Genomic DNA, 25,750 nt, shown 5'->3' on the forward strand with positions numbered 1-25,750 from the left:
CAGTGTTTATTTGCAGTATTACAAGATGCCATATATACTATAGCTCTTGCAATGAACCAGCATACATGATGGGCCGAATGGCCTCCTTCTGTGCTGCAATCATTCTATGATAACTCAAATGAATCAATAATTTAACACGCTTGAGAGATGGTGCAACCGTCCGGGGCTTCCAGATTCAGAAAAAGGGAGCTCCCATTCCCCCAGTGTTATCCAGTGTCTTGTGTATATGGCACAAGGAGTCAAGTATAGTCAGAATAAATGCAAAATACTGTGCATGCTGGAAATCTAAAATAAAAAGTGCTGGAAGTACTCAGCAACTCAGGCAGTATCTGTGGAGGAAAAAATAATTAACGTTTCAGGTCGATGACCTTTCATCAGAACTCATGAACAGTTCTCATGAAAGGTCATCGACCTGAAACGTTAACTCTCTTCACAGATACTGCCTGAGCTGCTGAGTATTTCCATCACTTTGTTTTATATAGAAGAATGTATCTGAAGAGTTACCAGGATCGAACAAATTTAATTCCAACAGTGAACACTTTCAGACGAGGAAAAAATTGAGAGTACACGAATGCTGGTTACAAGCACTAAAAATATTAAAATCTGCGAGACTTATGTTGAACAGAATCCGTTAAGTCCCTTGCGACACCGTTTGGTGTGGATGTAAAGCAGAAATCCGCAGTACGTACCATAAAATAACTTTGTTGTTAATATCTTTCCTGTAAGGGAAAGGTGAAGAGATGGAACTGTCTGGATACACCTCATTACTGATTCCAGTCTCCACCTTCTCTGAACTATTAGCCCAACAGGGTAGAGTCTGAATGTCCACGATAGAAGAACGGGCTCCCAGAGGATCCATATCGCAAACACCGGACAGAGAAGAAGCAAGGCCACTTTCCAGCGAGGAAGGAGAGCCCGTTTCAAAGCTTCAAGCTGTATTCCACCCCCCGCCCCCCAAAGACGATCCAGCGCTGAGTGCACCTGCTCAGGGGAAGTTTGACAGACTCCGGGGGCAATGAAAGCGGCGAGGAGTCCACTCAGGCCCGGTCACCGTCGGCTGCGGCCCCTCCACCCGCGGGGGAACCGAGTCACCACCACTCCCCCTCTCAGTTGCAGGCGGCGATTCGGGGAGCGTCCTCGACCACTGGCGGCAATCACCTCTGGCTCCCCCGACCCTGTCCAATCGGATGAAACGGACTCCAGCTCCCGGATCTGGATGAACTCAAAACCCCATAACGAACTCGCTCAGCCACCGCAGCCGGAAGGGGCCACCAGCTCGAATACGTCACTTCCTCTCGGCGGAGGGGGGGGGCGGGGCCTGCATTCTTGTTCAGACTCGATCAGAGGAGCAGCTAGCACCTCGTGCATCGATTAGTCTGCAGCTGAAAGCTGTCTCCGCATTTATTATTGTTGGATCATCCACACATCAGTGATGCTGGAATATATTAGCTTGTTTTATTTTTATGCCTTAATATATCGGTGTAACAGAATTTGTTCTGGAAGAGCAACGCATTAAATTCTTCATACTAGACATTTGTACTACCGCTTTTCAGTGGTACAATTAATCTTTTACGACAAAAATTGCATAATCTTCGCATTTTTACAAGGATGGAATTAATTGATTAATAATTTTACACGTGAGACAGAAAAATAGGAAATGCTGGAATAATTTCAGATTTCCAGCATCCGCAGTATTTTGTTTTTGTGTTACAAATGTGATAATTGTTTTAGGTTAATCTGTACATTCTCATTTGAACCACATTAATCGGTAATATTTTGTGGGATGTACTCTCTGGAGGGATTAGGTAAATACGAATCACTGACGTGTATAAATAGTTTGAAGATAATAACTTTTCAGGAATTAAGCATTTAAAATCAGAAACTTTCATCTATTTTTATATGTGGAGCTAAGGTACTGCAAATACACTGTGATCCAGAAAGATAAAATTACAAAATCTGTTTAAATGTATGGAGCTGATTATATCAATAACGTACATCGACCAGGAATAGACTGAGAAACAAAACAGTAGGACAACTACTCACTGACTCTATCATCGAGTGATCGAGCCTGCTGCATCTGTTTCCGCGAAGCCCTGGAGACCAAAGGCAGCAGCAGCGGCGTGAGGTAGGGAAATAGGGAGATCTGGAGATGGGGGAATAAGAGGGTATGGGGGGGGGGAGGGAATAAGAGGGTATGGGGGGGGGGGAGGGAATAAGAGGGTATGGGGGGGGGGGAGGGAATAAGAGGGTATGGGGGGGGGGGAGGGAATAAGAGGGTATGGGGGGGGGGGAGGGAATAAGAGGGTATGGGGGGGGGGGGGGGAGGGAATAAGAGGGTATGGGGGGGGGGGGGAGGGAATAAGAGGGTATGGGGGGGGGGGAGGGAATAAGAGGGTATGGGGGGGGGGGGGAGGGAATAAGAGGGTATGGGGGGGGGAGGGAATAAGAGGGTATGGGGGGGGGGAGGGAATAAGAGGGTATGGGGGGGGGGAGGGAATAAGAGGGTATGGGGGGGTGAATAAGAGGGTATGGGGGGGGGGAATAAGAGGGTATGGGGGGGGGGAGGGAATAAGAGGGTATGGGGGGGGGGAGGGAATAAGAGGGTATGGGGGGGGGGGGAGGGAATAAGAGGGTATGGGGGGGGGGGGAGGGAATAAGAGGGTATGGGGGGGGGGGGAGGGAATAAGAGGGTATGGGGGGGGGGGGAGGGAATAAGAGGGTATGGGGGGGGGGAGGAATAAGAGGGTATGGGGGGGGGGAGGAATAAGAGGGTATGGGGGGGGGGAGGAATAAGAGGGTATGGGGGGGGGAGGAATAAGAGGGTATGGGGGGGGGAGGAATAAGAGGGTATGGGGGGGGAGGAATAAGAGGGTATGGGGGGGAGGAATAAGAGGGTATGGGGGGGGGAGGAATAAGAGGGTATGGGGGGGGGAGGAATAAGAGGGTATGGGTGGGGGGGAATAAGAGGGTATGGTGAGTGGAGGGGGGAATAAGAGGGCATGGGGAGTGGAGGGGGGGAATAAGGGCATGGGGAGTGGAGGGGGGAAATAAGAGGGCATGGGGAGTGGAGGGGGGGGAAATAAGAGGGCATGGGGAGTGGAGGGGGGGAAATAAGAGGGCATGGGGAGTGGAGGGGGGGGAAATAAGAGGGCATGGGGAGTGGAGGGGGGGAAATAAGAGGGCATGGGAGTGGAGGGGGGGAACAAGAGGGCATGGGGAGTGGAGGGGGGAACAAGAGGGCATGGGGAGTGGAGGGGGGGAACAAGAGGGCATGGGGAGTGGAGGGGGGAAACAAGAGGGCATGGGGAGTGGAGGGGGGAAACAAGAGGGCATGGGGAGTGGAGGGGGGAAACAAGAGGGCATGGGGAGTGGAGGGGGGAAATAAGAGGGCATGGGGAGTGGAGGGGGGGAATAAGAGGGCATGGGGAGTGGAGGGGGGGAATAAGAGGGCATGGGGAGTGGAGGGGGGGAATAAGAGGGCATGGGGAGTGGAGGGGGGAATAAGAGGGCATGGGGAGTGGAGGGGGGGAATAAGAGGGCATGGGGAGTGGAGGGGGGAAATAAGAGGGCATGGGGAGTGGAGGGGGGAAATAAGAGGGCATGGGGAGTGGAGGGGGGAAATAAGAGGGCATGGGGAGTGGAGGGGAATATTGGGGGCGGGGTGAAACGAGGGAATGGGGAGTTGGGGGGGGAAGAAACGAGGGAATGGGAAGTTGGGGGGGAAGAAACGAGGGAATGGGGAGTTGGGGGGGAAGAAACGAGGGAATGGGGAGTTGGAGGAAGAAACGAGGGAATGGGGAGTTGAGGGGGGAAGAAACGAGGGAATGGGGAGTTGGGGGGGAAGAAACGAGGGAATGGGGAGTTGGGGGAGGAAGAAACGAGGGAATGGGGAGTTGAGGGGGGAAGAAACGAGGGAATGGGGAGTTGGGGGGGAAGAAACGAGGGAATGGGGAGTTGGGGGGGAAGAAACGAGGGAATGGGGAGTTGGGGAAGAAACGAGGGAATGGGAACACCATGTGTCTCACAGTTGGTGCTCTCCTTCCACTTAGAGCTCAGATGCTATTGATGAAGAGTCATCATGTGGACCAAGGAGCTAACAGTTTATGATTGTTGATAGGTCTGTGGGATGAGTAGGTCTCACTTCAGTACATGTCTTTTTGTACAGGTTTTTGTGGCTGGAGCTATATCTGACAGAGAGGAAAACAGTCAAGAGTTGTTTGAAGTCAATCATCACAGCCCTTGGTGCTGTTGTTAAAGTCCCTCGGTACAATATACTCTACCTAATCATTTTCAACTCTTTCATTTAATCACCATCTCTGCATTATTATAGTTTGAAATGGTCCTGTACCATGATGACTAGCGTGGTCTGCTGCATTCCCAGCTCCTCTAATAGTGGAGCTCAGCGATAGTTGGATGTAGACAACATCCAGGCTGACAAGTGGCAGGTAACATTTGACTGGAGAACACCATGGCTATTGGACGAGTTGTGTGGCTGAGAGAAAGATGAAAAGTTAACAAATGGTGAAAGGCCAAGGTTACATTAGTCATCCAATTGCATTTATTTCTCAGCTATATAGTTACCACAATTTCCTTTGCTGTTAGTTGGAAAACTCAGATGTTACCGAAGTATTGAGTTTCATTAATGTTCTGTTTGTTTTTATTTCATCAGATCTTTTTACTGCTGTGCTAAGCTTAGCCCCTTGCCATGGGCCTGACAAAGCAGTATCTACGCTACATTGCCAGTGCAGTTTTTGGAGTAATTGCAAGTCAAAAAGCAAACATTACTTTTGTACAGCTGCGAGGAGAGAGAGGTCGGTACGTGGCAGTTGCTGCCTGCGAGCATGTGTTTATTTGGGATATTCGAAAAGGAGAAAAGGTTAGTTTAAACCCACCAGCTTCCAGGGTGTTTTTGTGCATGTATGTGATCAAACTGAGTGATTACTTGTAGTGCCAAACTACTGTCAGCTACAAGGAAAAGGATGTTATTTGGGTCTTTGTACAAATTCTGTTTGCTTGAGTTTACAAAAGGTTACTTCAGAGAAGGATTGAAATGATATGTTTTATTTTAACATTCTGATGTGCATTGTATCCACAGATATTGATTCTTCAGGGCATTAAACATGAGGTAACCTACTTGTGCGCCGCCCCTGATGGCCATCACCTGGCGGTTGGATATGAAGACGGGTCAATACGTATCTTCAATATCCTGACTGGGGAGAGTAATGTCACCTTTAATGGACACAAAGCATCAGTGACAATTCTCAGCTATGATAGCCTTGGAGCACGACTAGTTTCGGGGTCAAAGGTAAGGTATACTCTTTTCACACTTTATTTTGGAGGCAAGGAATATGTGTTTTTATTCAATTGAAAGATGAGCTGATGAGATTTTGCACTGAGTGACTGTTAAACATGGTTGGGCATACTCTACCATAGGCTGGAGTGCTGTTTCCTCCAGTATCACCTTCACTCCAAGATGACTGCAAGCATTTTGTTTCTGTGACAAAATGTGGTGGTTCATGCAACATTACATTGTTGTAATAGACTACAGGATGATAATGAGGGGGTGAATATTCCTCTTGCTTAAATTAGGCATAAAAAACTGCCTGACTGTAGTGCGCAGAGGAAACTTGGGTGAGGCTCCATTGCGCAGGTGTTGTGCTCTCGGTCCGAGCAATCCTTTATCCCCAAACAACAAGGAAAATCCAGCCTGACATGCACTTGTTGCATGCCAATTTGTGGGACGTTAGTTTGATATTTTCTGCAATCCACATGCAGGTTTGTTAAATGTGAACCCTTTGATCTCAACATGTAGTTTTGTTGCATGTGTTGAAGCTGCTTTAGTGTTAATCAAATCATCATTGAAAGTGACTCGATTGAAGGGAAGCCTCTGCATTTTTTATCTCTCAGGACACAGAAATCATCATCTGGGATGTTATCAATGAGAGTGGATTATACAGACTGAAAGGACACAAAGATGCCATTACACATGCTGTGTTTCTCAAAGGCAGGAATTTTCTGGTCTCAAGGTAATATGGAGAGAAAGAGACATAAACTTTTATTTATTTAGAGATACAGCACTGAAACAGGCCCTTCAGCCCACCGAGTCTGTGCCAACCATCAACCACCCATTTATACTAATCCTATATTAATCCCATATTCCTACCACATCCCCACCTTCCCTCAATTCCCCTACCACCTACCTATACTTGGGGCAATTTATAATGACCAATTTACCTGTCAACCTGCAAGTCTTTGGCCGTGGGAGGAAACCGGAGCACCCGGCGAAAACCCACGCGGTCACAGGGAGAACTTGCAAACTCTGCACAGGCAGTACCCAGAATCAAACCCGGGTCGCTGGAGCTGTGAGGCTGCGGTGCTAACCACCGCGCCACCTTTTCCTTTTAAATTGAGAAATTATTTTGGTGGACCAACATCCTATGGCACACCAGCAAGGACGGAAAGAGAATAAAAGCAAGATAAAACAAAGTGATTGACAGAGCTAAGCTTGTGTTTTTAAAAACTTGAAGGTTGTAACAAAAAAAGACAGTGAGGTATGGAATTTCATTATTTTGAATTCATAGGCTATGGAATGAGTCTTAATTTAAACAGTGAGGATGCAAAGAAAAGGAATGTTCACAAGAACACTAGCCATAATAATATTGATAAAAAAGAAATGGGAAAGGTTGCAGTGGAGGTGGGTGAAGCTGGAAATTCGATGCTTCAGGCTTTAACACAAGAATCACTAGACAAAGAAAAGTCAAGGTCTTTCTGGTTTGCCTTCTACCGTCTTGGTAGTCGCAGGATACAGTAGTCAACAGAGTTGTTGACTAATCATAGCAATCCATGATATCAATTAGTCGACAACAGACTCCAATATAACAGGAGAAAAACCAGAGTAGTGAAGCCACCTTTTTCCTCAGAAGCTTGCCTCACTTAACACATGTTATGTCTCAAATTACAGTTGCATACTGTATCCCAAAATGTTACTTTTTGAAAAGAAAATCGATCTCATTTGTATTTTAATGAATCAGTGCTAACCTGTTTCACCATCTCCTTGGGAAGTTTGCTCCTTAGATTGGCCACTCGCTCACTGAAGTATCGTTTCTGCAAATTGATGGCAGTTTACTACATTGATGGAAAGGGGAAATCCTCCAACAGATTGTAGCTTTCCTCTTGGTGTATTTGTGCTCATTAATTTGAAGATTCTTGAGTAACATGTTACCATTATTGCATGAAACATTGTATCAACTTAAGGGCAATTAGGGATGGGTAACAAATACTGGTATTGCCAGCGATACTCACATCCCATGAAAGAATAAAAAAAGTATTGACCAGGGAATGGTGTGTAGCATAAGAAAAATTTGAGGGATTAAGATAGTCCAAGCAGATCTTGTCTAGATTGAAATGACAAGGACAAGATAGGTGGATTGAATGGAATTTTCCTTTATTTTACCTGGTTGTATTATAAAGACTAAAACGATAGATGAGCAGAGGAAATTTTGATGCTGTTGTGCTAATACAATGTAAAGTGAGGTAGTGAGTGTCAAATTTGGATCATATCAGTGGCTGACTGAAAATCCCGGTACTACAGTCAATTAATTATTCTACACCATTGTAGTTTTCACCTGTATTTCTTTCTGTTTTTCTTTCAGCTCCAAGGACACATTTGTTAAGTGGTGGGACTTGGATACGCAGCATTGCTTCCAGACCATGGTTGGTCATCGCAGCGAGGTCAGCAACATTGTTTTAATCATTTCTGTTTGTTACAGGCACCTTGGTATTGCTGTCATTATGGGTCTTGCAATAGATTTGACAATTACTTGGATGTCTGAACAGGTTATACTGCCTCCTTTTGAGTTTGCCTTCAAGGAGAGATTATCTCAGTGGTCTCATAGATTATTGTAATGTATGCTGGTGTAGCCCTCTCATCCAGTAAAAAGTGAAGTGAAATGTGCAATTCCTGTATTTATTTCAATTAGGAGTGTTTTAAATCAGCACTTGTTTTTTTATTTTATTTTTATTTTGAGATACAGCACTGAAACAGGCCCTTTGGCCCACCAGGTCTGTGCCGACCATCAACCACCCATTTATACTAATCCTACATTAAATTATGGCGGGCAGTAGTTGGCAGGAAAAAAGACAGAGGCGCAAGGGGAGAGCCAACTGTGCAACAGCCCCGACAAACAAATCTCTCTGCAGCACCTGTGGAAAAGCCGGTCACTCTAGAATTGGCCTTTATAGCCACTCCAGGCGCTGCTTCACAAACCACTGACCACCTCCAGGTGCGTATCCATTGTCTCTCGAGATAAGGAGGCCCAAAAGAACATTAATCCCATATTCCTAACACATCCCCCCCCCCTTCCCTCAATTTCCCTACCACCTACCTATACTAGGGGCAATTTATAATGGCCAATTTACCTATCAACCTGCAAGTCTTTGGCGGTGGGAGGAAACCGGAGCACCCGGCGAAAACCCACGCAGTCACAGGGAGAACTTGCAAACTCTGCACAGGCAGTACCCAGAATTGAAGCCGGGTCATGTTGCTTTCTTCAGTCTCTTCAACAACAAGAAGTTGGGATGATGTACAAATTCCGGCACATTCAGGTTATGGTTTTATAAAAGCAGAATACTGCGGATGTCATTTCTCGCCTGCCCCACTCCCACTCTGAGCTCTCTGTCCTCAGCCTGCTATACTGTCCTAATGAAGCTCAACATAAGTTCGAGAAATAGCACCTCATCTTTCACTTAGGTACTTTACAGTCTTCCAGACCCAACACTGAGTTCAACAATTTGGGGTCATACTTTCTGCTCCCATTTTTTTTTTTTTAAAAAAAGAACAGCAACTGTTGGTAATTGTTCTGCTGTCCCATTTACACCTCCTCTGGAGTTGTCTTTTGTTTCTTTACTTGTTACCTTTTGCTGTTCATTGTCCCTTTTGTCAATTAATCTCTCCTGCTTTAGGAGATAGGATTGATTAATTAATTAATGTAAAAGCAAAATACTGCAGATGCTGGAAATCTGAAATAAAAACAAGAAATGCTGGAACCACTCAGCAGGTCTGGCAGCATCTGTGGAAAGAGAAGCAGAGTTAACGTTTCGGGTCAGTGATCCTTCTTCGGAACTGGTTCTGATGATTAGTATTTTAAACTTAAATAAGGGCAATTATGAGGGCATGAAAGCAAAGCTAGCAAAAGTGAACTGGCAAAGTAGGTTATGGGATAGGTCAATAGAGATGCAGTGACAGACATTTAAGGGGATATTTCAGAATACACAGAATAGTTACATTCCAATGAAAAAGAAAAATTCCAAGGGGAGGACCCAGCATCTGTGGTTAACTAAAAAAGTTAAAGATAGTATCAAACTTAAAGAAAAAGCATATGAGTGCAAGGATGAGTGGCAGGTCAGAAGATTGGACAGAATATAAAAAGCAAAGAATGTCAAAGGTTAAGAAGGAGGGAAAAATTAAGAGTACGGGAGAAAGCTGGCAAGAAATGTAGACAGATAGTAAGAGTTTCTATAGATATTTTAAAAAAGAGTTAACAAAGTGAATGTTGGTCCTATAGAAAGTGAGTCTGGGGAATTAATAAGGGAAAATATGATGGCAGATGAATTGAACAGGTATTTTGCAAGGGTCTTCACCACAGAGGATAGAAGTAACATCCCAGAAATAGCTGTAAATCAGGAAATGGAAGGGAGGGAGGAACTCAAGAAAATTACAATCACCAGGGAAGTGGTACTGAGCAAATTGTTGGAGCTGCGGGCTGACAATTCCACAGGTCCTGATGGACTACATCCTAGGGTCTTGAAAGAAGTGGCTAGCAAGATAGTTGATGCGTTGGTTTTGATTTTCCAAAATTCCCTAGATTCAGGAAAGGTTTCATTAGATTGGAAAATAGTGAATGTAACATCTTTATTAAAAAAAAAGAGAGGGAGACAGAAAGCAGGAAACTACAGGCCAGTTAGCTTAACATCTGTCCTAGGGAAAACATTAGAAGCTATTATTAAAGATGTTATAGCAGGACACTTAGAAAAATTTAAGGTAATCAGACAGAGACAACATGGTTTTGTGATTGGTTAAATATGATTTCCCTATTGGATTTCTTTGAAGTAACATGCACTGTGGATAATGGGGAACCAATGGATGTACTGTACTTTGATTTCCAGAAGGCATTTGTTAAGATGCAACATCAAAGATTATTGTGGAAAATAAAAGCTCATGGTGTAGCAGGTAATATTTTGGCATGGATAGAAGATTGGCTAGCTAACAGGAAACGGAGAGTACGCATAAATGGGTCATTTTCTGGTTGGCAAGATATAATGAGTGGTGTGCCACAGGGATCAGTGCTGGGGCCTTAACCTTTTACAATTTATATAAATGAATTGGATAAAGGGACCAAAGGTATGGTTGCTAAATTTGCTGATGACACAAAGATACGTAGGAAAGTAAATTGTGAAGAGGACATAAGGAGTCTACAAAGGGATATAGATAGGTTAAGTGAGTGGGCAAAGATCTGGCAAATGGAGTATATTGTGGGAAAATGTGAAATTGTCCATTTTGGCAGGAAGTATAAAAAAGCAGCATATTATCTAAATGGTGAGAGATTGCAGAGCTCGGAGATGCAGAGGGATCTGGGTGTCCTCGTGCATGAATCACAAAAGGTTTGTATGCAGGTACAGCAAAGTAATTAGGAAAGCTAATTGAATGTCATCATTTATTGCGAGGAGAATTGAATATAAAAGTAGGGAGGTTATGCTTCAGTTATGCAGGGCATTGGTGAGACCACATCTGGAGTACTGTGTACAATATTGGTCGTCTTATTTAAGGAAGGATATAAATGCATTGGAAGCAGTTCAGAGAAGGTTTACTAGACTAATACCTGGAATGGGCAGGTAGACTTATGAGGAAAGGTTGGACAAGCTAGGCTTGTATCCGCTGGAGTTTAGAAGAGCAAGAGGCAACTTGATTGAAACATAAGATTCTGAGGGGTCTTGACAGTGTGGACGTGGAAAGGATGTTTCCCCTTGTGGGAGAATTTAGAACTAGGGGTCACTGTTTAAAAATAAGGGGTCGCCCATTTAAGGCAGAGATGAGAAATTTGTTCTTTGAGGGTTGTGAGTCTTTGGAACTCTCTTCCTCAAAAGGCAGTGGGAGCAGAGTCTTTGAATATTTTTAAGGCTGGGGTAGATAGATTCTTGATAAGCAAGGGGGTGAAAGGTTATTGGGGGTAGGTAGGAATGTTGAGTTGAGTTACAATCAGATCAGCCATGATCTTAATGAATAGCAGAGCAGGCTCGAGGGGCTGAGTGGCCTACTCCTGCTCCTAATTCGTATGTTCTTATGCCTTCCACCGTATCATAGACCTTTCCTTTTCTTCTTCCCACCACTTTCCCTGCTTCTGTGCTTTCTTAAAATTTTTTACATCTAACTTTTTCCAGTTCTGATGAACCTGAAACGTTAATCCTGTTTCTCTACTGCCTGACCTGATTATTTCTTGCATTTTGTGTTTTTATTTCAGATTATGTCCTTCATTGAATATATGTGACTGCTTGACAAATATTGTAAATTATTTCCTTAAATTCAAATGTAATTCTGTACCACTTGCAGATTGTTTGAACCAGGATAGAATATTTTCATTTTCTGTTAAATAAACTGTTAAATATAGTTATTCTGTTGCTTTCTATATTTGCTGTAGGTGTGGGGTTTTGTGCTGTTTGCAGATGAAAAGAGAATAATGACTGGATCATCCGACAGCGAACTGAGGGTGTGGGACATCCATTATCTGGATGAGGTAAAAAATTGATACAATTCACAGACAAAAATATCAATTGTAACTGGTCTATTTGATACTTATTTTGTTTCATCTGTGAATTATGTTGCTATTAAATATAAATATATTACGCACTCCTATTATAGAAGAATACCGTCACATGTAACACTACATGTTCTGGATAATTGATATAGCAAGATTAATTTGTATGGGTAAAGGACATTCAGCCCATCTCAGTTTGTCATTCTAGAAAGGGCCTACAATTTTCCCATTACTACATTTAATTTTTCTTTCTTCAAATGATCCAGGATTTTTGCCCACCTTACTTCAGCTGGATGGCAATTTCCTGTATTGATCACTATTCGTAAGAACAACATTTTGACATTAGTCCTCAATTTGCCTTTTATTAGTTTGGACCTATGTCCCCCGTCTGAAGTATTATTCTGGATTTACCTTTTCCACACAGTTTAATATCTATAAAGTTACTTCTCAAGGCTGAAAAGTAAAAGTTTTTCCAGTGTCTTCTCATAACTCAGACCTTTAGCACTACAAATCAACTTTGTGGCACTTCCTTGTGCTGCCTTCAGGGCTTGAATTTCTCTTCTGTGCCTCTGATCAAAAGTATCTACAGTACTCAAGGTGTGGTCTGAGTAGAAAATGTAATAGTTGGGGCATGACTTCCTTTGACTTGACTACTATTTGCTTTGTTGATTGTGGCCCTGTTTTCAATGATTTGATATGCGGAGTCTAATTCGATGTCTAGATCTCTTTCAGTTCCTCTCTTAAATATTTTAACATTTTCCATGAAGTATGTTACCCGTTTTTCTGCATAAGTGCAGTACTTTACTCTTGTCTGTATTAAATTTTATCTGCTCTTGTTTTGCCAACTGACAGTTTGTTGAGAAGCAACACACCCTCCTGGTTTGGTATCATCTTCACATCTGACCAATGCATTGGGTTTCTGAATCAAAGTCATTACTGTAAATTAAAAACAGTAGTAGATCCAATACAAATTCTTAGGCACTAATTTAGCACTCTTTTCCTTCCCCCAACCTCATCACATAACTGGTGTAACAAGTATCCAGTGCTTTTCCCTTTCCAATCTCTCATTCATTTCCAAAGTTTACCCTGAATCATACAGATTTGAGCTTAATTTGTAGCCTCTCATGTGAAACTCTGAATTCTTTTTGGAAGTCTAGTTACACTATCCTTTTGTAATATCACTTCCTCAAAAGGTCAAAGAGGTTCCTCCAGTAGGATCTCTCCCTTCTGAGTCCATGTTGCTCTGTACTTCTGTTATTTTACATACAATCCTCCTGTTTACTCTTGATGATCAATTCCTCATTATTTTGCCAGGTATTGAAGTAAGATCTGCATCTACTTTGAAACTCTTACTATAAATGAGATCCATGGTAGCTTGTTTTCAGTCTATTGGCACCATCTCTGTTTATTGATTCCCTCTAATTTATAGTCATTGCCTTGCAAATGTCACCCCTTGTCTCTACTTTTAATCTGAGATAATCTGTCTGTCTGCTATAGATGGCACTGCAGTCCAACAGTTAAACTGAGGATTGAGAAGCCACTGTTGAATAATATTGCCACAATCCTGAGGCTACATGAAGCTTAATAATAAAGGGTTTGGATGATGTAAACTGCAGTATTGAAGTTTGTGTTTTGTTGGCTGTCTGAGCCCAGAGATTAAAAGTAACCCTCAAGAGGTTTAATGTCATCAGCCGAATGATGCAACCTGTACTATAAATATCTGTTTCTCATCAACTGATGTGAAAATTTTATCAGTTCTGTTTGATCTTTTGATAACTTAAACATGAAATTTTTGAAATAAAATAATTATTACAGACTGCATCATTTGAGTGCAAATACAGTCCCAATTTTCCCGTCGGAAGAAAATCAGCACAGTCGTTGACTTAATGGTATACAAATAAAGAGGTTTAAATTCTCTATTGTCTTTAGAGACAGATTGGGTGATATTTGCATTTCCCCTTTTAAAGGATTTAGAAAGCTCCTTGGAAAAATTCAACGTGTTGCATTTATGGTACGCTTAAATTCTACTTCCAGCAAAGTCCCATCTGGATTATTACAGCGGCATCTGTGCATAATGGCCTCATTCAGGATGCATTTCAAAGTGTAAATGATTTGGTGTAAAAATATTTGGTTATTCTACTTGTTGATGGGACTGTCTTTAGCTGGTTGCTATAGATAGGCTGTTCATACCAGTGTTTATGGAAAATTTCAACTCAACATACATTTCTGTAGCGCTTCCCATGTACAGGAAGTGCTTTACAGGATGCTGGAAAACACTGAGCAGGAGGGATTGAAATATAATGTAAAAACACAAACTATCAAGACTGCAACAGCTATTCTCACTGCTGTATTTGTTCCCCTTTGTTTAAGGAAGAATAAATAAAGAGAATTAAAGTGATTAAAGTTTAAGAAGTATACTTCTGTGAATTTCTTAAATTTGTTTTCTTCAAGGACAGTATTTAGGAAGCTTTTGAATGGGAGTGTGGTAGAAAAGCAGAGTTATTTGAAGGAGGCAGTAGCAGAGGGCAGAGATATAATGGCTGAAAGTAGCCACTAATGGAGAGAGAAAAGAACAAGGACCATCAAAGGTCTGGAGGATGCATGAATTTCCCTTAAGATCACTGAGGAAATTTGGAGCAAGGCCTTGGATGGACCCCAAAATGAAGATAAGGATCTTGAAGTCAGTTTGCTGGGGTATGGCAATTCGGGAACTTGAGTAAGGACAGGCTATGCTGCTCCTGGACTGGTGGTATTGATTTTGCAAGGAAGAAAATTCTTCTTCAGATTTCTTCTGTGAGACACAGTTGAGACTGCATTAATTCTGAAATGGCCAGTCAGGTTTATCTTTGACAAGTTGTCTGTGCCCAAAAACAGAAAGCAAGCAGACTTTATTTACCTTATACATATCCTGTGTTGTGATTATTTTTCAGCAGAAAGAAGCTGGAGAACCAGATATGAAAAAGACAAAGAGTCCTTTAGAAAACACTGAAGTAACTGAAGAGGAACTGAATGAAAATCCAGAAGCGGTGAATCTTACTTCTGTAACTGTAGTCTTCTGTTCCTTAGTAATCACATCCTTAGTTTGAACAGAATTGCTTATATTCTTAAAATACAGCCTGCATTGCAATCTTATACAAGCTTGAGTAGAACAAATAGTTTAACTCCTTCAACCTTCATCTGAACTAGCAAGCATATTTTTATTTTTATTTGTTCATGGGATGGCTAGGCCAGCATTTATTGCCCATCCGTAATTGCCCTTGAGAAGGTGGTGATGAGCTGCTGCCTTAAACCAGTGCAGTTCATGTGGTGCAGGTACAAAAACAGTGTTGTTAAGGAGGGAGTTCCAGGTTTTTGACCCAACCATAGGGAAGGAACAGAAATTATATTTCCATTGTCAGGATGGTGTGATTTAGAGGGAACTTGCAGGTGATGGTGTTCCCATGCATCTGTTATGGTTGGCCTCTAGGTGGTAGAGGCAGCTAGTTTGGGAGGTGCTGTTGAGGCGCCTTTGCAAGTTGCTGCAGTGTATCTTGTAGATAAAGCACACTACTGCCATCATGTGTCAGTAATGGAGAGAGTGAATGTTTAAGGTGGTGGATGGGGTGCCAGTAAGTCCTGGATGATGTCGAGCTTCTTGAATGTTGTTGGAGCTGCACTTTTCCAGGCGACTGGCGAATATTCCATCACACTCCTGACTTTTGCCTTGTAGGTGGTGGCCAGGGTATGAGAGTCAGGAGGTGAGTTAAAATTCCTAGCCTTTGACCTGCTCTTGTAGTCAGTGTATATGTGGCTGGTCCAGTTAAGTTTCTGGTCAATGGTAACCACCAGGATACTGATGGTGGGGAATTCAGCGATCAAATTATGGAGAAGTATGTGATCCAGCCATTGCTTTCTGAAGATTAGGATATGGGAATGAGAAACTCTTTTGAGAAAAAAAAAGAAAAAATCATGGGTAAAATTGAAGTTGATTGAAAAAAAACATTAGAAATGCTGAAATAAATAGCAATTTGAAATGTAAGTGGTCGGTGAAAGGCCAATTGGTTACTTTTTGTGGAGCTGTGCCAAGATCCATTTTGATTGAGTGATTAGCTGAGACATATTATACTAGTGTAGCTCCTAGTTAAAAGCTAGTTATGATTGTAATCTTTTTCTATTTTCTTTACAGGGTCTACTGACCTGTTGGAAGATCGGCTCTGTATTTCGGGAGGGCAGAGATCGTGTTGTTTCCTTAGCAACAGATCTCAGTAACAAAATTGTTGCCTGTCATGTAAGTATCATTATGTTTATAAATGTGCCCAGGAGCTAGGCCCAAACTATTTAAAGTAATCTGTTGATTTACTTTGGCAAATTATTTTACATATTGTTTGACATCTTTTTATGAGTAGTGTCAGGCTAAACTTGCATACAGGAACCTAAGTGCTCAAATTTACCACACATCTGATTAAAGAATTCTGAAATAAGTCCTAGATCAACCAACATCACCATTATTTGCACAAATTGACTACAGCCTTTGCCTACAAAAATAGTAATAACTACATTTCAAAAAGTAATAAGTTGGTTTTGAAGTGCTTTGAGATATCCCAATGATATGAAAAGTGCTATATAAATGCAAGTATTTCTTTCTATATCAGTAGTAGGGCTCAGGAAAGATTCTGATCAAGAACCCTTACGAGATTCAGATTTTAGTTATTAAACAGCTCATTGTTCTTAATCAGCTGTGTGAAATTAGATGACTCTCAAACAGTAACTGAAAATAAACCTAAAGTGCATCATGTCCCTTTACCCATTCATCTCCCCTGCCGCACACCCTTCCTGCCAACCTCTCGCTCCCATTACTTCTTTCCCTTTAAATCACCCACTCAACTTCATATCATTGTGTCCCCATCTCTCTGCTGCCACACACCTCACCCTTAATCCACTATCTACCTCACCCATCACTCCCACTTGCTCTCTCCAAGGGTAGGTAGTGCAAAGCCCTCACCTTAAGCTGGTTTCCCTCTTACCTTTTTCCCCCCCCCCACCCCCTTTTCAGTTTCCTTCAAAGGGATTTTGTTTGCTTATTTTTTTTAAATCGAAAGAATGAGAAAAGACTGTCAGCCTTTGCGTCTTTTTCTGTTCACAGGTGTAGATAATTCATTGGCTTCAAAATTCAACTTTTTAAAAAAAATTCTTTTTTTTTTTAAAGACTAAACATTTGCCAGATGAAAAACTCACTCTCTCACTCACGCATACTCTCTCTTGCTCTGTCTCTCCCCTCAACTCAATAATCTTTCTGAAGCTTATAGAACAGAAAAATAACAGCACACATGTAATCAGAACACTGTCATTTCTTCCTATCTCTCACGCATTGCCTCTTTAAAAACTATTCAAAAATGTCTTTGAAATTCGTCCTCCTGTTTTTCAAAATTATTTGAAGGCAAACTACTGGGCAGAAGCTGCTAGATACTCGAGAAATATTCTTTCAATACAGCTGATGGCTGACACATTGTGGTAAGTTAGGTACACTATACAATTGAAATTGAGCACTCAGCATTACAGAGCTAGGAACAAATATCAGCTCAAAGGCCAGGGTTTTGTAAAGATTTTAATGACTATATTAAAATACACAAGACAATTCAATTAATGAATGTAATTATGTCCTTGTTATTTTTTGTTACAATTTTGTTTGAACTCATTTTTGGACATTATGCCACGGCCACGCAATTTGAACTTATGAACTCTAAAATGGACTTAAGAAGTAAATCTGAAACAGATGCTTTTTTTGTAAATAAAATGGAGTAAGAGGTCAGGTGACCTTTCCTTTCCTGCCGGTAGACATAAAACTACAAGAACTCAGCTAATATTCATGTCTGGAAAAGTCTTGGAGAAGTCATTAAAATACAAATAACCTTTCTGGACACATTCCTGAGAAATTATTAAAATGCAAATGACCCTGTGTGTAGTAGTGTTTGCTTCTCTCCAACTGATTGGGGTAACAATACTGTTGCAGACTTTTTCAACTCCATACTCAAATTCCAAAGAATGGGTGTGAAAAGCCTTACTTTATCAAGGTGAGATGAGGGTGAATGACAGCCGGACTCCATTGTATAACAACAGCCTCGCCATCAGAAACTATGAGAACAATGGAAAGAGAAGTTGTAGCCCCATGACACAAACTAGGGTTCTGATAAGCAGTTTTAATAAAGGCATATTCTGGGCAAAGGAAATCCACGTATAACATCAAAGAGAAGAGACCCTGCCTAAGATTCCCAGTTTTGAACAACATGTAGGCAGTGACTGGAGTTGGCCTTGAACTCCCTACTTGAGAAATCATACCAGGACTTCACCGTTGACTTTTGGCTGGAATATAAGGGCGGCGCAGTGGTTAGCACCGCAGCCTCACAGCTCCAGGGACCCGGGTTCAATTCTGGGTACTGCCTGCACGGAGTTTGCAAGTTCTCCCTGTGACCGCGTGGGTTTTCGCCGGGTGCTCCGGTTTCCTCCCACCGCCAAAGACTTGCAGGTGATAGGTAAATTGGCCATTGTAAATTGCCCCTAGTGTAGGTAGGTGGTAGGGAATATGGGCTTACTGTAGGGTTAGTATAAATGGGTAGTTCTTGGTCGGCACGGACTCGGTGGGCCGAAGGGCCTGTTTCAGTGCTGTATCTCTAAATAAAATAACAGGAGCAATCTGCAGCAGGTCATCTGTCTTTCTGAACCTCCCAAGATGTTCTTCAGTGAACAAGGGAAAAGATTACAGGCCTGCACAGTTTCAAGCCTTCACCCTGGGGAAAAGCAAGTTCAACAGAGGACTCTCTTAAATCAGATATAATGCATGTTATCTTTATAATCTCTATATTTTCATGTGTGTGTATATCTGTATGATTTTGACAGTGGGTTTTGCATATATTTCAGGTGTTGTATAATAAACATTTTCTTTTAAACTTATGATAAAACCTGCAATTTGTCTGTTCTTGACAATTAAAGCACTCGGGTTAAAAAATACTTCTTTAAAAAAAAAATGCTGTCTTCAGTCACTCGAGATGAAAAAGGGGGAACCATCCCTATCATTTTTCACCTGTCCGTAACAATTAGAAATTGTGATTTTTTTTTCAGAAAGCATTTTCAGTGATTTTTGAAACATCTAACATTTAAAATCTTAAGTGTCACCTATAGATGTAACAGGTGTTGCAATGCGATGTGAATACGATTATGATTTCTCCATAAAGGTTGAAATAGGAATGCCCCCAGTCTGAATTTAATATATAGATGCATGCTTATTCGATAAGTAGACTAAAATAAAATATACACATCCAGAGAACCTAATTGGACAATAGTCCATTGTGACTGTAGAATAAATATATTCTTCATTGAATTTAAATATTAACCACAACTCTTACACATATCACTCCTTTAAATAATCAAAATTGTCATAAAATAACCCTTTAAACTGCAGTTACAAAGATTTGAATCATCTTGGTAGTCATTTCACGGAGGACTAATTGTTTTTACAGAAGGGAGAGTTGACCGTAAATTAGGTTAAAAGATAATTACAAATTTCTAATTTTATCGATCATGCTAAATCTTAAATGGAGTAAAACTGGGCTTGCAGTGCAAAACTGTCTTGTTAACAACATGTGTTCATCCTGTGTTTTACAATTGCTTTTCAGGGCACAGATGGTGTTCTTGAAGTTTTTAAGATCCTAAGTGAAGAGGAAGTGAATAAAAAGATGGTAAAGAAACAAAAGAAAGCAAAGAAAAAGGCAAAGTGAGTGAAAGTATATTTGATTTGACTCCACGAATAACGTTCGAGGGAAAGTCTCTTTTGTTGGAATTTTCCCCCCACTAACAAATCTCGAGTAAGCTGCTTCATCTAAATTCAAACATCTCACAGGAGGGTATTTCTTTAAAGTGTGTGAGCTGATGTCTTACAGTGGGTGCTTGCATCAAGTAAAACAGAAGTTATTACTTGCAGCTTCATCGATAGCTCATTCTGATGCTCTCAGTTGTAGTGTTAAGAACAATTAGAATTCAGGCACCATAAATATTTATGTTAGATCTACACTTATATTGGCAAAGAGAATGGTTTATTTAGTTTTCCTGCTCATGTTCCACAATTGAAGAGTGAGAGATATGTCATGTCACAAGCTCCTTGTTTTTAGTTGTACTATCTGGGATAAGCTTTGTTGGAAAAGTTGAAATGTTAGGACCAATGTTTGAAAGTGAAATTTTGTGAGTAGCACAAATAATCACATCTGTTAAACTTCAGAAAGCTTGTAATGGAAGGATAATGCTGGAGCCTATCTTTTCTCAGTTTCACATTTAATGCACAGTGTAAAAGGATTACAAACATGTAGCTCCTCACTCAGACCCTTCGCCAGTCTCAGTAAGTGTCTGCTTACAAGTGCCCAAGTCAGACCACAGTTAACACCCTCCACCTGCATATAATCGAACAACTGATTCACAATTAACAGATTCCTTTCCTTTTTTTATAATACAACGTGGATTAACATGCTCAGACAACATTTCAAAATAAAATCAAAGTAAATTCCAGATTGGTACAAAGTAATACATTGAGAGACACCCCTCCTCTAGTACCCCTAATAATTTCATTGTACTGGCATTTCTTTTTGTGAAATAATTGGATAGCTGATGACTTGCACCTACCTATATAAATTTTCAGATTTCCTTTCTCTTCAGCATTTGTTTCAATCCAGCAAGGTCAATACGTAGTCTTTTCTTACTCACACTTTTTGTAGAGTGTACATTGTCCCACAAAGAACGATTATCCACATAACATTCAATGGGCATCCGATCTTCAGTATGTCCCTTGTTCAGAATTTCATCCAAAATATTTGACTAATAGAATCCCATATCCATTACTTCCACAAGACTCGGGGCTGAATTTTATTGGGGCGCCACACTCTGCGGTGGTGCCCTTTGAACGCGGCAGCACACCCGCATTCGCCAGCTGCCACCGAGCCCCCGCGATTAATATGATTTCCATAGAGGCTGCGCGTCGCCCCCCCCACACAATATTATGTGGGGAGAAGTGGGACATACGGCACGGCGAGAGTTTTTGACAGTTGTGCAAAAGTTAAGCGCCACAGCACCTGCTTCTTGACAGCTGTCGACGAATACTTACCTGACTGCTGAAGAGTGGGGCTGCTGTCAATCTGGCAGCAAAGCAAAAAGCACTGCAGACATCCAGCAGTTCAGGCAGCATCTGTGGAGAGAGAAGCAGAGTTAACTTGTCTAAGTTCACAGACCTAAAAGTTAACTCTGCTTCTCCCTCCACAGATGCTGCCTGACCTGCTGAGTGACCCCAGCCCTTTCTGCTTTGCCGCCACATACTTACCCTGCTGTGTCCCAGTGTCCTGTGAAGTTGGAATCATCTTCCCACTCAAGTGTAACATTCCTTTTTGTAGGCGTGCCACACCTGGGTGAATAATTGTAAATTTGCACATTCCAGGACGTGAGACTTAAATAGACCATAAAAAGGTATTAGAGGTTTGGAAATGCACGGGTATCACAGCAATATAAATATGTCTTTCACCAAATGTTCCTCGCCAACATGTGTATCCATTTCTCTGTGTGAATGATGTGTGCCAGCATGTAGCGCCAAAGTCACATCTCTTTGCACCGTTGGCTTTCAGGAGAGCCAACGTATGCAATATCATTGCCATGCCACCATTACTCATGAGTATCTCCATGGATGCAGTAACATAGGCAGAGGCAGCAGCTGACTGAGCCACTAATGGTTTACACAGGGATGCTGCAGATGTGGACTGGTGCACAGCAGGTGCGGGAGTGTGATGTGTGGCTTGCAGAGCTCATGTCGGCTCCTATGGAGCAGACAGCCTTTGTCTGATAAGCCACTTCTGTACGCCCCTAGCTCACTGCTAGCCCTGTGTGTCAGAGCCTGGGTGCCATCTGCCCTCCCATGCGTTTTTCATGTTGTAGGTCCTCAGCATCCTCATAGTCCGAGGAGGAATCCTGTTGATGTCTGTCCTCATCATGTCAGGCCTGGTCCCAATTGAGTGTGTAGTTGTGCAGAGCAGCAAAGAAAGGAGCTGGCCTTTTCGGCCCGTTGTACAGGGCATCACCCTATCCATACAGGCTTTGGAGGTAGAGGCCTACTTTATGTCAGGAAAACGAACCGGACCCGAACCCGACTGAACCACCGTGGGCCCGAGCCCATCCCGGCCAGAGTCCCTACGCTTTTGCCCCAAGCCTGACTTGACCTGAGCCTGCCCCGACTTGACCTGACCCGGCCATCCGTTTACTTACCTCCCGACTCGGAACCTCCGTGAAGCTGCCGCAGATGCATGATCACGTCATGGTGACGTCACTCGCTCACTGCGCAGACTCAGTTTCATCCCAGACTCTCAGCTCAGGTAAGTTTATTTTTAATACGTACCGGCACAGCACTGACCCTGCGTGTCTGGCCCGACCCGACTCTACTTGTACTCGGCCCGACCCGACCCCAGCCAGAAAGCCGAAGCCTGAAGATGGGCCAAACCAGACACATGTTGTTGGGTCCAGGTTGGGTAGCTGGCCTGTAATTGGAGGCTCTCTTTCAGCATGCCGATCTCCTGTTCAATGGTGGCTCTTGTAGCTCAGTGGCTGGCATTGTATCTCTCTTCTTCAACAGTGGTGGGGTCTCTCACTGGTGTCAGGAGCCATGTCTGCAAAGGATAGCCCTTATCTCCAAAAACCACACCTCCGTCTGAGCCAGCTTAGTGAACATCGGTGGCAGCCGGGACTGATGCAAGACCCAGGTGCCTGAGAAATGGTCACACATTCGCAGCAAGCATCTGCGGTGATCCTAGATTGAGAGGGCACCTTTAATGGTGACGTCTGCAGGTGGTAGCCTGGCAGGAGGCCTGATGGCCACATGAGTGCAGTCTATGAACATTACAACCTGTGGTTCTCCGGCAATGGTGCCGGAACCAATGGCCCTCTGGGCCTGGCTGTGAGAGTCTGTCCTGAAGTGGACATTCTCACTGACCTTCCGGTGCAGGGCATTGGTGACCTCCCTGATGCAGCGGTGTACTGCTCACTGTGTGACCCCACAAAGGTCTCTGGTGGGCCCCTATTAGGCTGCAGAGGCATCAGGCTTGAGAACTGCTGCCACTATGAGGAACAAAGGGATGGGATGTCCACCGGAGCCCATGGGCTGCAGTCATCCTTGAGCAGGACACAGAGACGTGTCACCACCCTCTCTAAAGGCGCAATCGCTTCTGACACTGGTGTTCTGACATCCGATGGCATGTCATGTGGGGCCTGTAGATGCACAGAAAACGTAATGGCAAGCTCCCCTTGGGGAATTCTGCTTACGACCGGGGGCCTTTTCGTGGCTCACACCTGTCTGTTGATATTGCTTCTGGCACATACGGATCCTCAGGAGCAGAGGATCACACAATGTAGGATGAGCCATACCTATTTCCATGTGATAAAATAAAGTTGATCCCTTCATGTATTCGAAGGTTCCGAACAGGGCGGGGATTGGTGTTGACAGGTTCATCAGCTGCTTTCCTGGATCAACTATGTGGCATGGCATGGCATTGCCCATCTTGGCCAACACTGAGTGGCACAGCATGACCACATCAAGATCTTACCAGCTGAATCGATTGCTCCCACCATCCATACGCTTAATGCTCCTGCCCTTTCTGGCACCCTCCCCGCACATAGGGTGCCTAGTGTGCCATTGCTCCCTCACAAACACAAACAAACAAACAAACACAGAGCATACACTCTTAACAGAGAGATGGTACACAGTACCTCCCTTAATGCCAGCAGAGCTTTCCCACCAATAATCTCAGACCCCTTCCCTTTAAGAATGCAGTGTGAGACCCCTGTGTATGCCCCCTCCCTCCTTCCTTTAAGAATGCAGAGTGAAACCCCTGTAATGCCTCCCTCCCTCTAAATATGCAGAATGAGACCCCCGAAAAGAAACTTACCTTCTGCCGCGAAACCTTTTGCCTCTGTGGACCCACTGGCTTTTCCAGTCGTGAACGGGATGGCACGTGACGGCCACCGTTCATCGAAAAATCAGGAACTGTCCATGGAGAGACAGTGGGCTGCATAATCAGCAAAGGTAAGTACTGTTTACCATATGCTAATTGTGCCGCCGCTGTGCAGCGGGTGGGGGGGACCGCACCAAGGTCCTGCCGGTAATATGCAGCGGGCTCTTTGACGTCGCAGGTCGAGGCGAGCCTCTCCCCGCAGCATTTTACCAGACCGCAACCTGCAGCATCGAGGGGCTGGTAAAATTCAGCCCCCAGTGTTTCTGCAGCTAAAGTGTTTTTAATGACCTGTTTTATTTTCTTAGCCTCCCAAGCTAAAAGGACAACATTTCCCATTTTCACCCATCAGAAATATTATGAAACCAGCTGCACCCGAATACTCATCAGCAAGATTAGTGTGTGAAGCATCAATAAAAAAAATTAGCTTCATGTTAATTTCTCCAGATTTAGTTTCTTACTGTTTTATTTGCCCTTAAAACATTCTTAACTTTCAGATGTTTCATCATCGTGCTCAACTCCAGCACATCAAAAACTAGCATCAGGCCTAGTCTGAGAGCACAACCAGTTTAATTGACCAATCAAGCTTTGCAATTGCTCAGTCTCTGCTTTAGATACATCATCTTTTTGTGATAACCTTACATGATTAACCAAGATGGGAGTAACACTCTCTAAATAGGATTGTTGATTTAAAGTTATTCCAGACTTAGTCTGCTTAATATCTAAGCCAATATATTTAAAGGCCCCACAAGCCTAACTCCCAATCTTAAATTCTGCCCTAATTAGAATTAGAACATTACAGCGCAGTACAGGCCCTTCGGCCCTCGATGTTGCGCCGACCTGTGAAACCATCTGACCTACACTATTCCATTTTCATCCCTATGTCTATCCAATGACCACTTAAATGCCCTTAAAGTTGGAGAGTCTACTACTGTTGCAGGCAGGGCGTTCCACGCCCCTACTACTCTGAGTAAAGAAACTACCTCTAACATCTGTCCTATATCTATCACCCCTCAACTTGAAGCTATGTCCCCTCATGTTTGCCATCACCATCCGAGGAAAAAGACTCTCACTATCCACCCTATCTAACCCTCTGATTATCTTATATGTCTCTATTAAGTCACCTCTCCTCCTCCTTCTCTCCAACGAAAACAACCTCAAGTCCCTCAGCCTTTCCTCGTAAGACCTTCCCTCCATACCAGGCAACATCCTAGTAAATCTCCTCTGCACCCTTTCCAAAGCTTCCACATCCTTCCTATAATGCGGTGACCAGAACTGCATGCAATACTCCAGGTGCGGTCTCACCAGAGTTTTGTACAGCTGCAGCATGACCTCGTGGCTCCGAAACTCGATCCTCCTACTAATAAAAGCTAACACACCATATGCCTTCTTAACAGCCCTATTAACCTGGGTAGCAACTTTCAGGGATTTATGTACCTGGACACCAAGATCTCTCTGTTCATCTACACTACCAAGAATCTTCCCATTAGCCCAGTACTCTGCATTCCTGTTACTCCTTCCAAAGTGAATCACCTCACACTTTTCCGCATTAAACTCCATTTGCCATCTCTCAGCCCAGCTCTGCAGCTTATCTATGTCCCTCTGTACCCTACAACATCCTTCGGCACTATCCACAACTCCACCGACCTTCGTGTCATCCGCAAATTTACTAACCCACCCTTCTACACCCTCTTCCAGGTCATTTATAAAAATGACAAACAGCAGTGGCCCCAAAACAGATCCTTGCGATACACCACTAGTAACTAAACTCCAGGATGAACATTTGCCATCAACCACCACCCTCTGTCTTCTTTCAGCTAGCCAATTTCTGATCCAAAGCTCTAAATCACCTTCAACCCCATACTTCCGTATTTTCTGCAATAGCCTACCGTGGGGAACCTTATCAAACGCCTTACTGAAATCCATATACACCAC

General features: G+C 43.1%; 2 protein-coding genes across 7 annotated transcripts in view; one reads left to right on the forward strand and one right to left on the reverse strand.

Annotated features, from left to right (window-relative positions):
• Window positions 1-1,284, reverse strand: part of gdap2 (ganglioside induced differentiation associated protein 2) — a 78,611-nt gene extending 77,327 nt beyond the window's left edge. Inside the window, exon 1 of one of the 2 annotated variants that reach the window (XM_068040755.1) lies at window positions 690-1,284. In XM_068040755.1, coding sequence (XP_067896856.1) covers window positions 690-859 — 170 coding nt within the window. In that variant the 5' untranslated portion in view covers window positions 860-1,284. The remainder of the gene's footprint in view (window positions 1-689) is intronic. The other variant, XM_068040754.1, reaches the window with a different exon arrangement.
• A 38-nt stretch (window positions 1,285-1,322) lies between these two features.
• Window positions 1,323-25,750, forward strand: part of wdr3 (WD repeat domain 3) — a 74,399-nt gene continuing 49,971 nt past the window's right edge. The window contains exons 1-10 of one of the 5 annotated variants that reach the window (XM_068040749.1): window positions 1,323-2,125; window positions 4,166-4,264; window positions 4,670-4,876; window positions 5,096-5,305; window positions 5,908-6,026; window positions 7,653-7,731; window positions 11,694-11,789; window positions 14,741-14,836; window positions 15,976-16,077; window positions 19,460-19,557. In XM_068040749.1, the coding sequence (XP_067896850.1) occupies window positions 4,706-4,876; window positions 5,096-5,305; window positions 5,908-6,026; window positions 7,653-7,731; window positions 11,694-11,789; window positions 14,741-14,836; window positions 15,976-16,077; window positions 19,460-19,557 (971 nt within the window). In that variant the 5' untranslated portion in view covers window positions 1,323-2,125; window positions 4,166-4,264; window positions 4,670-4,705. Of the gene's footprint in view, window positions 2,126-4,092; window positions 4,118-4,165; window positions 4,265-4,669; window positions 4,877-5,095; window positions 5,306-5,907; window positions 6,027-7,652; window positions 7,732-11,693; window positions 11,790-14,740; window positions 14,837-15,975; window positions 16,078-19,459; window positions 19,558-25,750 lie in introns of those variants that run through there. The other 4 variants (XM_068040748.1, XM_068040753.1, XM_068040751.1 and 1 more) reach the window with 4 other exon arrangements.

Source organism: Heterodontus francisci, chromosome 10, assembly GCF_036365525.1.
Source record: "Heterodontus francisci isolate sHetFra1 chromosome 10, sHetFra1.hap1, whole genome shotgun sequence".
NCBI lineage: Eukaryota > Metazoa > Chordata > Chondrichthyes > Heterodontiformes > Heterodontidae > Heterodontus > Heterodontus francisci.